The sequence below is a fragment of the Mus caroli genome, unplaced genomic scaffold, assembly GCF_978045245.1.
Source record: "Mus caroli unplaced genomic scaffold, Mus_caroli_1 scaffold_15, whole genome shotgun sequence".
Taxonomy (NCBI): Eukaryota; Metazoa; Chordata; class Mammalia; order Rodentia; family Muridae; genus Mus; species Mus caroli.
The window spans coordinates 8,354,755-8,368,000 of record NW_028227270.1 but is presented as its reverse complement, the minus strand read 5'-3'; the positions used below and the strand labels follow the sequence as shown (position 1 = coordinate 8,368,000).

The following is a 13,246-nucleotide window of genomic DNA, read 5'->3' as shown; positions in this document are numbered from 1 at the left end:
TAAATGGATGGGGAACTTGGTCTCTAAACAGTTAACCTATAGAAGAGCTGCTAAAATTTGAAAATTTGAACCATGCAATTCATTCCTTTGTGATAGGGAGCTAGAGTGGTTACCTCTGCGAGGGATGCTGGTGCACCACTCCTCAGACAGGGCCTTTGTATATAGGGTAATACTGTTTTGAGAAAATAATTGGCCTGTTTCCTCCTACAGAGATTCACCAAGTGATCCAGAGTAGAGTGGGTTGAAAAGGCTAGAGTTCTGCTGTTTAAAATTGCAAGCAATCTCAGCACAAGCCAGCATTCTGAATAAGTAAGCAATCATTTGAGTCTGAGGCACATGTTGGTCTATATGAAAGTTTGCTGTAGATGAACACTTTTAAAACTTTATTTAGTTAAATGTTACATCTATCTATCATCATCTATGTATGTATGTTTGTGTATGTGTATCTGAGCATCACTGCACATCTGTAGAGGTCAGGTGACAGCTTGTAGGAGTTGGTGCTCTCCTTCTACCATGCGGGTCTTGGGGACTGAACTTAGGTTTTCAGGTGTGAAGGCAAACCTTCTTGCTGGTTTTATTATTATTATTATTTGAAATGGGAGTTTGCCATACTTCCAGACTGGCTTTGAGATTGTGGTGTCCTCTGGTCCTCCTGACTCGGCCTCCTGTAGAGAGCTGGGACTACAGCTGGATGCCACCACATCGAGTGATAACGCATCGTAAGTGCGTATTTCTCGTCAAGGATAAACTTAGGGCCAGTGTGTTAATTTAATGCTTCTTAAGGTTTGGGAAGGTCAAATACTGAAAGCATGGCATATGCATTTCTAGGCAGGCCCAGGATGACCACAGACTTGGCAGGGGTTCCCTGTGCACGATCTGATGCCATCTTCCAGATATTGGGATTTGTCACTATTATTTATACATTCTACCTACATTAGGCATGTGCCACATTTACATGTCTTTGCAGAGGGATAATGGTCCAGAAAACTCACCAGTCTTCCTTTAACAGGTGAAGGAAGGTTTTTTTTTAAGTGGGAGGAAGGGTTGCTGAGGTGGCTGGTGGGGAAATTAATGAGTCAACACGGGATGAAGTGATTGGCGTGGTTCATTGGACACCTCAGTCTTCGCAAAACATGTGATTAAATTTCCAGTGAAGGAGCCAGCTGTGGACAAACCGAGTTCTGGGGACATGCCAGGAGTGGAAACAGAAGGCAGCAAGGGCGACCCTACAGAAATCTCTCTGTCTCTGTCTGTCTCTGTCTGTCTGTCTGTCTCTTGTCTCTATGTCTCTCTCTCTCTGTTTGTCTGTCTCTGTGTGTCTTTCTGTCTTCCTGTCTCTCTCTGTCTCTGTCTGTGAGTCTGTGTGTTTGTGTGTTTGTCTGTCTATCTGTCTCTCTTTCTCTGTCTCACACACACACAATAGGAAGGAGTTAACTCAGCTAAGTTCAAAGAAGTAGTGAACACAGCAAACAAGAACAGAGTTTAACACTTTTTAGCTTCATAACCAGAATCTTTGATCTGCAGAACACCACACCATCTGTTGGTAATAGGTAAACCATGTTGGTGAGAGACAGTATAGGAGGCAAGATTGCTCCAGCAGTCTGGTGAAGGAGTTCTGCTCACCAGGAGACCTTTAGCTTTCTAAGAAGTTCCTATAAAGGTGGAAAGAGTCTGGAAATAGAGAAAAACAAGAAATCAATTCCTCGTGTCCTGAAACCACTTGTAGGGAGTTGCAGAAAGTCTGCAGAACAGAAAGTCAAGATAAGTCTTCGTGAAAGCAGTGTTTCCAAACGCGTCAGAAGGACCTCAGGGGATGGATGGAGGCTCAGAATGCCCCAGGAGCAGGCATGGGCAATGGGAACAACAGATACTTCCTATTAGAAAATGAGCAGGATAATTTTTATTTAAACCTTTAAAAATTGATGCATAAAACATTAAATTGTACACACTTATAGGTCATCAAGGAATGTTTTAACACACAAATATATTGTGTGCTGTTTAGTTCATCTTGTGCATGTCTATCTCCTAAATATCATTTGTGGTGAAAAATCCAAAATAATTTTTAAAAATATATTTTCTTTATCAATAAAATTATGACAGTTTTAGTTTGGGTTATATTTTTCATTAGAATGTGAAAGGCGTGGGGAGTGTTGAAATGTTATCATTTGAAACATTGGTGTCTGTTCATGATGTATGTTCTGTCCATTTGCCCCGTGGCATGATGCATTTGGAGGTCAGAGGACAACTTTGTAGAGTTGTTTCTCTTCCTCCACCTTTATGTGGGTTCTGGGGACTGAACTCAGGTCCCAGGCCTGCCCAGAAAGTGCTTTACCCACTGTGCCATCCCATCAGCTCAGTTTGGTATTTAGGTCCCAATACTAATGCACAGTATTGAGACTCTGATTTCCAAGTGTCTTGTGGTTAGAATGCCACATTATTAGGTGGCTCTGGGTGTGTGGCAGGGCTGTGGTCGGGTTAGTGGGGCATGCACTAGAGTCATGGAACCATCTTTGTTTTTGTAGTCTTTGTCATGAGATTTTCTTTCTCTTTTTTCTCTCTTTCCTTCTTCCTTCCTTCCTTTCCTTTTTTCTTTTAAAATCACCTCTATCTATCTATCTATCTATCTATCTATCTATCTATCTATCTATCTATCTATCATTTACCTACCTATCTGTGTGTGTATATATGTGGGTGCATGTCATGGCATACTTGTGGAGGCCAGAGGATGACATGTAGGAATCAGTTATCTCCTTCTACAATGTGGGTCCTGGGGATCAAACTCAGTTTGTCAGGTTTGGTAGCAAGCACGTTTACCTTCTGAGCCATCTTGTCTGTGCCATCATGAGATTCTTGCAAAACTCCATCACCAACTTGCGTTGCCTTTTCTGGACCTTACAGGATTTTCTCACCCACCAAATATTTGTGTGTCAGGTCATTTGTCACTAGACCTGTTTGTTTCTGTTTTCTTGGGCACTTCATTCTGTGACTTCCTGACCTTATTTTTAACCTCTCTAGGTTCCTTTTTATTTATCTTGGGCTCCGGATTCCTCTCTGTGTAATGTCACCACGATGTAGCCACTCAAGGTAGACAAGCAGAGCCGATGGGCTTCATCCCTTTCCTTCCTTTGTCTTATTTTTCTTATCTTCCTCTTCCTCTCTATTAATAAATACTTGAGTCATTTAAAACTATGCGACAGGCATTTCCTTAGCAGGAGATAGGTCCTGGAACAAAAGCTTAAAAACATCAAAGATGAAGTAGTGCAGCCCGCAGCCAGGGGTGTCTACGTGCCACCTCTGTGTTTTCTATATTTGCATATCATTTGTTATTGCTTTCATATTTTAATGTAAATAGGTTAATTTACCTTATTTGAATTAATTTTTGCATGGGTAAATTTTATATTAATGCTGAAAGGTTAAAAGATTATGTTGAATACCTAACTCTACTCCCAGTGGAAGAACTGGCTGACAAATTGTACTGTACATTCATTAGGTTAAGGCCAGTTGTGCTCTCTTGGGAAGGCCACTGTATTGAATGAAAATTTGCCTCTTCCTTTCATTGGTCCAGGTTTTGCCAATGGAGCAACTTAAAATCAGCCTTCTTTCTTTCCATAACTTGGATTTATTTAAGTATTTGATAGTTCCTTTTGTGTCTTTTTTCTTCTGGGTTGGCACTCTGGCTTCCCTTCCTGCACACGATGGAGCCTTGCACGTGCTGGTACACAGCTGCTGTTAGGAGTTCATCTTAGCCTCTCTCATGTGAACCCTGTCCTCCCAGTGGACTTGGCCTTTGAGTACGTGTCTTCTCCCCTTTCTTTTTTCTTCCTTCTCCTCATCTTCCTCATCTTGTATTTTTTATTTTGAAATGTCAAAATATTCTGAAAAGTATATACAATGGATATACAGCATAATGAAAACAATTAGGAGAAAAGACGCTGGCCACATGCTCTGAAGCCCTCCTGTTAGCTCAGCTTTGGGGAGACAAAGGCAGGAGGACCTGGAGTCTGGAGTTCAAGTCTGGCCTAGACCATGTAGTGAGAACCTGCCCACTTTAATCCCCAAAGCAAATATTCTACCAACCATGCCCAAACGGCAGCCCAGACTGACCATGGAGGTGGCCTAACACAAATTTCTAAGCTTTATTTAAACCACCATGTGATTGGTTTTTGCCATGCTCCTTCCCCAACTTGATTGGATGCTTCTCAAGAATGAACATTGTAGATGGCAATATTGTGTCACAGTGTCACCCCTGTCAGGTCAAGAAATGGATCATTCCTCCCCGGACCCCAGGTGCAGTGATGCCTCCCTCCCTTCTAAGTTCTGCTGCGGCACCTATGCATATCCTGAAACACGCATTTGTTTCCCCTGTCTATGTACTTTGCTTTAATGAAATGACATTGTCTGTTCCCCGTTTTTCCCGCTGTTTTCTAAGCCTCACGCTGGTCTTTGTGTGGAGGTGCAGTTAGTGCCCATTTTCCAGCATTCAGTGTTATAAGCGTTTCAGTGTATACATTCTCCCGTTGACCAGCTCCCTTCTGAAAGCATAGTTCTGAGCCTGGACATCAGGCTTCAGTTGAGTGCTGACCATTCTGGAAACAGTGAGAGTTTCCTTTCTCAGTCTCAACATGACTTCTCTGTTTTAAAGAATATTCTAGCCAGCTGTCATGGTGAACGCACTCAGCATCTCCCAGCGCTCAGGAGACAGAGGCAGGTGAATCTCTGTGAGTTTGAGGCCAGCTTGGTCTACAAAGTGAGTACCAGGACAGCCAGAGCTGTTACAAAGAGAAACCCTGTCTCTATAAACTAAAAAGAATTATGTGTACATGTCTGTAATGTATATGCATGCACATGTCTATGTTATATATGCATATATATGTATACTATGTGCATAGTATTTATCCTTCAAGGTGCCCTTGAAGGTCAGAAGAAGACATCAGATCCTTTGGAGCTGAAGGGATAGGCGGTTGTGAACCCTACCAATGTGGGTGCTCAGAACTGGACACTGGTCGTCTGAGAGAGCAGCACTGGCTCTAGACTAAGGACACCTAAGCGATTGCACTGATTTAAAGAAAAACTGCATTGCTTTCAGCCACAGCAGCCATCTTCCAGTAACTCTCTAACAGATGACAAAACAGAGGGCCATTTATGTCCTCTAGGCCTTTTAGCAAATATGGAATTGTTTCTCCGGCCTCACACATGTGAATCTGCAAGAATGATGATATTGTAGACATCAATGGAATTAATGGCCATCGTTCAAAAAACGATGCCTCATAGCTAGGGCAAAAAATGGAAGAGTCTACACCATCACCCAGCTCGGTGTGGGCATCACTGTGAACAAACACGTTAGGGGCAAGGCCCTTGCAGATAGTTAATGTGCCGCCTGAGCTCTAAGAGCTGAGATAACTTCCTGAAGTGAGTGACAGAGAATGATCAGAAGAAAGAGGAAGCCACAGAGAAGGGCTCCTGGGTTCCGGAAATGCCAGCTTAAATGAGGGTAGTGATGAGACACGCTCTCTAACTGGTATAGCTGACTGCTTGGCATATTAGAAGTGTTAGCAATATAGCATGGTCTATTTGTTGGATACTCTGTCAGAGCTGTGGAAAGCCACCGGAGGCTGTGCATCAGCCTCCTGGGGAAGAAACCAGCCAAAGCACTGTCGCTTAAAACATGTCCTTCTTCTCTTGCAATTATGAGGTGGGAGGTCAGTTTTGCAGGGCAGAGGACAGATGTCAGTGTGCTGTGCCCCCTCCAGATACTCGTCTGACGCACCAGTGCCTCGTGCTTCTTAGTGCTTGTGAAGGTCAACATTTCTGCCTGTGAATGTTAGTGCTGGAGTCTGCTCTGCGACAACAGTGCCATTTCCTCTTGGATCATCTCCTTCAGCCATCTTATCAGGGCAAGTGATGGTATTCAGGCCTAAATAGGATGGTGGGGGTAGCATCCCCAACTCATGTAAGCTAGTCTGAAGCTTTGTCGCATTAGTTCCTTGTGTGGGTACTTCACAGGCAAAGCCTCTTTGCTGTGGAAGGTGACATTGATAGGTGTCAGGGATTAGGATTTGCAGTCCTAGGGGACCATTACTTGGACTCATTAGCCTGCTAATCCAGTGTGGAACAGACAGGCAATGTTCCAGGAGTTGTAGGTGAATCCAGCTGAGAATGTGAGCCAGTGGTTACCTCAGCAGAGAGTCCTGGACAAGAATCCAAGTGGGAATCATTCAAGATGGACCGAGTGACAGTTGCCAAGTAAGAGGAATGCAGACATGTCACGGCACAGTGTGACTACCAGCGTGAAGCTTGATCACTCTCCTCGCATGACATCTCAGATTTGCTCCTTTCCCTCCCTCTTTTAAACTCAAGATTATTTTGTCTTGAAATGCATATTTAGATTCTAGAAAACCAAGGAACTTTTGAACAAGAGTGTCTGTCTTCCTTCCAATATGGCAGCCCCTCCTTGTTTTCGTCCCCACCGGTCCTAAATGACATGGTTGCGAGTGTAGATGTTGTCTGGATATGGCCCACAGACATGGCTTGCTTAGTCCACCAAGTTCTAAGCCTTAGAGCCAGCAGGAAAATTGAAGCGAGAGGAGGTTGACAGTGTTCAGCAGTCGCTTCACACGCTTCATTTACACGGATCTGTAATGAAGATAAGTCAAATAGAATCACTCTCTGAACTGTTTGGGTATATCTAAAAACCATGGATGGGCAGCTGCGATTATGGAATGATGTTCTAGTGTTTAAAAAAATAATAGAAAAAAATCTTCAGGATCACCAAGGTTAAAAATCTATGCTCATATATAGTGGTGTTTTAGATAAACCACATGTGACTCCGCTGGACGCAACTTTTACCCTTTGCATCTTTGAGGCCACCAGAACTCACAGCTTTCATTGTTGTCCAGCAGGAGTTGGACTCGGTCGCCACGACATACTCCAGCTTCAAGAGCAACTTCGTGAAGAGGCTGTCTGCGGAGATCCCTGTGGCCAGCAGCCCCATCACCACCAGATGGCAGCTAAGCCCAGCCAGGGACCCGGAAAGCTCTTCCTCTGTGGAAGACGGTCCTCCCTCCCACATCCCCGAATCTCTGGGATCTGGGCTGAAGATAACACCTGCAGCAGACACCCTAACTCTGCGTGAGCTCAGTTTTAGGAATTCAGTTAAACATAAGTTGCAATTCCTTATGTAGGTTGTCCAAGTGCAGGGGTTCCCACAGGCCACAGTTAGTCTGACACAGGCTGTGTGTCTGCTTTCTATAGTGTAGTGGTTGTTATGTTTATAATATGTTGTACTGTATGAATGGCTCAGAGGACATATGTATTTATATATGTGTATATATGTATGCATATATGTATATGTATGTATATCATGCATATATATATTTCTACACTATACAAATATGATTTTGTTTTGAAGACCCTAAAACGTTAATGATTTTGGACAGTTTCCTGGTATAGGAGAGTCTGAAAAATATATATATTTGTAACTATATAATCAAGTTGAGCCAGGCAGTGGTGGCACATGCCTTTAATCCCAGCACTTGGGAGGCAGAGGCAGGCAGATTTCTGAGTTCGAGGCCAGCCTGGTCTACAGAGTGAGTTCCAGGACAACCAGGGCTATACAGAGAAACCCTGTCTCAAAAAAAAAAAAAAATCAAGTTGAATAAAAGAAAAGATAAAAGCAGGAGAGATTCGAGGAAGAGAGGGGAAAAGAGAACACGCAAGAGCGTGGCAGAAAGAAGGTACTGAGATGCTTGCCCTGCGGTGGTAGTGGCATGGTGGGGCGTGGTGGGGCGTGGTGGGGCGTGGTGGGGCGTGGTGGGGCGTGGTGGGGCGTGGTGGGGCGTGGTGGGGAGGCGTGGTGGAGAGCACACTTCTTCCCACCCAAGTCTTGATGTGATTAGCAGGATCCTTGATTCACCAGTCAGAGCCCTGAAATGGCTCTTTTTGAGAAATGTGATTCTCATTTGGGTGCATCCTTTGTAATTTTCATTCTTCAGGAGCAAAATTTTCCACATGTGATCTAATGCTTTAATTCCTGTTCTACTCTTTAGAGGTACCATACAACATTATCATGTGACTTTGCATTCTTTCTTGTTTCTATTCTCTCTCCCTTCCCCTCCTTTACTCTCCTTCCTTCCTTCCTTCCTTCCTTCCTTCCTTCCTTCCTTCCTTCCTTCCTTCCTTGGGTCTCACTATATATCCCTGGCTGGCTGGCATGGAATTCACTATGAAGTTCAGGCCTCACACTTGCCACAATTCTTCCACCTCAGCCTTCCAAGATGACAGGTGTGAGCCACTGTGCCAAGCTCAGCGAGCTTCCTAAGACACATGCTCAGTAGTGCCAGCCTCTTCCTGAGGTGCTATGGTTCAGAGGACTGAAAAGGGACCCAAATCTTTATAAAACTGAGGAATTTCCCACACAATGACAAGTGTTAACCCCAGAATTACCTGACTGTGGCACGGGGAGACTCAGGAGTGTAGGAAGTCTTTTGTATTCAGTGTAATTGAGGAAATTTGGATATTGGTTGTTCCTCTAAGCAATTTCTTGCTGCAATTCGGAATTCCTGGCTCTTTCTGAGCTCAAAATTAACTTGCCAGCTGTTTCTTAATAAAACAGTGTGTGAAAAATTGAAAGTCTTAAGCAACAGATTATTAATCAAATGGAGTTTACAGGAAAAGCCCATTCTACTTTCTCCTTTAGCTAATCCTGAGACACAATGACACAGGTGGATTCTAGCCGCTTGTCTGGACATGGTCCATTTTGTTTCAGAAGAGCAAATCCAGAAGGTCCTTCTGTCTGTGTCTGCAGAGACATCTCTTTGCTTCCATCCCTGTCTGCAGAGACAACATCTCTTTGCTTCCGTCCCTGTCTGCAGAGACATCTCTTTGCTTCCGTCCCTGTCTGCAGAGACATCTCTTTGCTTCCGTCCCTGTCTGCAGAGATATCTCTTTGCTTCCGTTCCTGTCTGCAGAGACATCTCTTTGCTTCCATCCCTGTCTGTAGAGACATCTCTTTGCTTCCATCCCTGTCTGCAGAGACATCTCTTTGCTTCCATCCCTGTCTGCAGAGACATCTCTTTACTTCCGTCCCTGTCTGCAGAGACATCTCTTTGCTTCCGTTCCTGTCTGCAGAGACATCTCTTTGCTTCCATCCCTGTCTGCAGAGATATCTCTTTGCTTCCGTCCCTGTCTGCAGAGACATCTCTTTGCTTCCGTTCCTGTCTGCAGAGACATCTCTTTGCTTCCATCCCTGTCTGCAGAGATATCTCTTTGCTTCCGTCCCTGTCTGCAGAGACATCTCTTTGCTTCCGTCCCTGTCTGCAGAGACATCTCTTTGCTTCCGTCCCTGTCTGCAGAGACATCTCTTTGCAAAGAGGCTCATTTGCAGCATGCTGTGCTCTGTGCATGAAGCTGTCATCTCCTGCTTTCTGAGGCTGGAGACGCTGACAGCTTCCAAGCATAGCTTTGGGTTTTTGTTCATTCTATCTATCTATCTATCCATCTATCTATCTATCTCTGTGTGTGGGAGATCACGTGCTATGGTGCATATGGAGGTCATAGGACAACCCTGTGACGTTGCTTCTCTCTTTGCCCCTTTGTGTGGGTTCTAGGGATTGAACTCAGGTTGTCAGGCTTTCCTGGCAAGAATCTCTATCCATAGAGCCATCTTGCTAGCATTAAACATTGCTTTTCCTTTGAAGTTCTGAGGCTTAGCCTTTTCTTTATATACTTCTAAAAATAACACAGTAATAAAATGTTTTAAAAGAAAGAACCAAATCTAAAACTTTGAGGGACATTTCTTGTGTACCCCTTCTCTCCTTCCTTAAACGACTGTCTGTCTGTTATATTTTGAGTCCCGGGCACTGAGTGCCAGACTCTAAGAACACAAATGACAGACCATCAAGCTCATAGTTGTCCAAATGCAGAAAAGATCATCACACATCCAAAGGTTAAGCTTTTCTGGAGGAGCCTTGGCCCAGATGATATATATATATATATATATATATATATATATATATATATATATATATGGTGGATATATTTGATATTAAATAAAAAAGCCTGGTGAAGGGCTTTCTCAATTTGATAAGAGAGTATATTTTAGTTTCATTTCTGTTGCTTGACAATACTCTGGCAAAAGAGCCACTTAGTGGAGGAGGAGTTTATTTGGCTTACAATTCCAGGATACATGCCATCATTTCAGATGAATGAAGGCAGGGACTTGAGGCATGCAGTGACATCACACCTAAGTTCAGAGAGGGAATAGATGCACGCACGCATGCCTACTTGCTTGTTCTCTTGTGCTTGGATCCATTTCTTTACTCATACATAGTTCAGTATCCTCTACCTAGGGAATGGTGTCACCCACAGTGGGCTAGCCATTTCTATGCCAATTAACTTAATTACTATAGTCTTCTATAGGCACACCACAGGCCAACAAATATAGATAAGCCCCCACTCTCTTCCTGGGTGATTCTAGACTTGACACATTGACAATTAAAGCTAACCACAGAAAACATGAAAAATATGAATGTAAATAACATTGACTTCTGTTTTCTTACAAAGTGTTTTACTGTTACTATCTCCAACTACCTTTAAGACATCTTTCTGTAACAGGACAGGCAAAGTGATACTCTAAGAATCATGTAGCAAAGACCAACGACTGGCAATGCAAACATCCTCTAGTGATGTCTGAGCAGGATGATCTTAGCTTGACAATGCTAAGATCATTGAGCTTCTCAGCCATCTTTACCTACTCTGGAATCCATGCAGAAGTGAAGTGTTTCCGCGGCTGCTAGAGATGAGTCAGGCCTGGAACTCTGGCATTTCGTCCTGGCTCTAGAGGCCACTGAGGCAGAGTTTTGCATGAGCCCAGGGCTTTAGCTAAGGCCCTGTCCATCCCCCTTTCTTTTTCTGATAATGTGGTTAGAGAACTCAGGCCTTCACATTCTATTCTACTGAGAAAAGAGCTGTGGCCAGCAGATCAGTCATTCAAGCGACTACACTGTTTCAAAAAATAGATTCAAAGCTGAATGTCTTTCTTGCAGGATCCCACAACAAAAATTCACCCAAAACCCCGGCTAAAGGAAGTTCTGAAGTGAATAACTCCACTCTCCGTTTTTCCACGACACCTCTTGCAGGGGACAGAGGCTGGAAGGAAAATCTTGCCACCAAAGGCCAGGTAGGCAGAGAGAGAAGACAGAAAAGCTCGAAAAACCGAGTTTTGACTGTGAGGAAGGGGGTGCCTGTGTGCCCTCTGGAACCAGGAAGAAAGGACAGAACAAACAAGGGATGTGAACAGAGGCACTAAACAAACGAAAATATTCCCCCATAGGCCACTCAGCACACAGCAAAGGACAATAGCCACGGAAGAAGGGATGATTAAAGCTACAGCAAGATCATACCTAGCGTGCTTCCTCCCAGCCAGTGGGTGACTTGATTTGTCTAAAGGGCCATCTAAAAAGTCTCTCAGCATCCATTTGATTGTTCCTGTAATGCAGACTTTTTTTTATTACCCCTTTTCACCTGAGAAGTATTTTTTTAAAAGAAAATTATTTATTTTATGTATATGAGTACACTGTAGCTGTCTTCAGACACACCAAAAGAGGGCATCGGATCCCATTACAGATGGTTGTGAGCCACCATGTGGTTGCTGGGAATTGAACTCAGGGCCTCTGGGAGAGCAGTCAGTGCTCTTAACCGCTGAGCCATCTCTCCAGCGCCCACCTGAAATTTTTTTATGTGACCCTGGGGATATAAGTATATGAAAATGGGAATAAAAACCAAGCATTTCCTATTAACAAATCAAATTTAAAACATTTGCGTATTATATACACATGCATATCTATCTATATCTGTGTATCTCCATCATTTGTTAAGACTAAAGCAAATTTGCATGTTAATGATATGAACGTGCTTGTTTATTTTTATATGAAAAATTAAATCTTGGCTGAATGGCCCGTATTACAGGATGCGGAATATTTTAGGGTCTTTCATATTTGATTGATGTTTTGATTTTACTGAAACTATCAGTGCTGAGAATGCTGCTTTGTGTCAGTATATAGTGCAAAATGGCAGAAGTGTGTTTAGAGCCATTTCAGGAATTGTTAGAAATTCTGCCCTAAACTCAGGCCACAATTCATTCACTGACTATTTTTCTTTATGAAATTCAAGTTGCAAATTCAAACAACAGTTTTAAAAATCAAATGTTGTAGCATAAAATAATCCAGATATATATTCTGTTGATACTTTCTTGCTGTGGAATGATAGAGGGAAAACCCTAGAAGTTCTTCTTAATGAGATTGTTAGGTTTATGTAAGAGCAGAAAACCTTGTGTGCACAGCCAACTACTACTCTTCTAGTGTACAACAGCCTTGAATCTGAGCTGAGGTGTTTGGGGCAGTGTTTGTTGGCATCATGTGGTATGACAGACTTCGCAGTGCAAAGCGCCATGTTGTTTATGCTGAGATGAGGCTGTGGTGAAGTTGTGTGTGAGGCAGCATGAGAGAGCGCTGAAAGAAATACCTTAGATTCATTATGCATTTAATTTTGAATTAACTTTTGGTCATTGAATGTTCAGAACGCCTTTAGTTCTGCCAGCTACTTCTCAGCCCCCACACAATCTGCAGTTAGAAGCTATGCTCTACACCAGTGTGTCTCAGCCTGTGGGGTGTGACCTCTTTGCAGACCGAATGACCCTTTCGCAGGGTTGCATATCATATATCCTGCATATCAGATATTGACATCACAGCTCGTAGCAGTAGCTAAATTTTGTTATGAAGTAGCAAAGAAATGATTTCATGGTTGTGGGTCACCACAACATGAGGAACTATATTAAAGTGTTTCAGCATTAGGAAGGCTGAGAACCACTGCTCTAGAAGATTTCTAAATGAATATTTTTTCTAAGCCTCTGCAGGTGTCTGTTTGTTGAGTTTCTTCTTTTGGATCTATTCTTATGATTTTTAAGATCACTTAGGTCTTTTGGGCACACTACATGTCAGTAGCATGCTTTTCGCTTTACCAAGTTCAGTGGCTGGCTTCTGAAGGAAACACTGTTCCATCCCAAATGCTTTAAACCAGGGAAGCCGCAAGAGTACACCAGTCCAGACTCCTCGCCCAGTGTGTGTCTCTTTCTGTGCTTAGTGTACATGCTGTGCAGGAGGAAAGAACATCCTGTGAGTATAACTTCTAATTACTCGAGCTTATATGAAACAGGAAACAAATACACAGTGCAGACTTTCATTCACGCCTT

The 13,246-nt window shown here is 43.2% G+C and overlaps 1 protein-coding gene across 1 annotated transcript in view; it reads left to right on the top strand.

Annotated features, from left to right (window-relative positions):
• Positions 1 to 13,246, top strand: part of Cdc20b (cell division cycle 20B) — a 58,227-nt gene that overhangs the window by 13,976 nt on the left and 31,005 nt on the right. The window contains exons 3-4 of the mRNA XM_021180654.2: positions 6,900 to 7,128; positions 11,043 to 11,176. Coding sequence (XP_021036313.1) covers positions 6,900 to 7,128; positions 11,043 to 11,176 — 363 coding nt within the window. The remainder of the gene's footprint in view (positions 1 to 6,899; positions 7,129 to 11,042; positions 11,177 to 13,246) is intronic.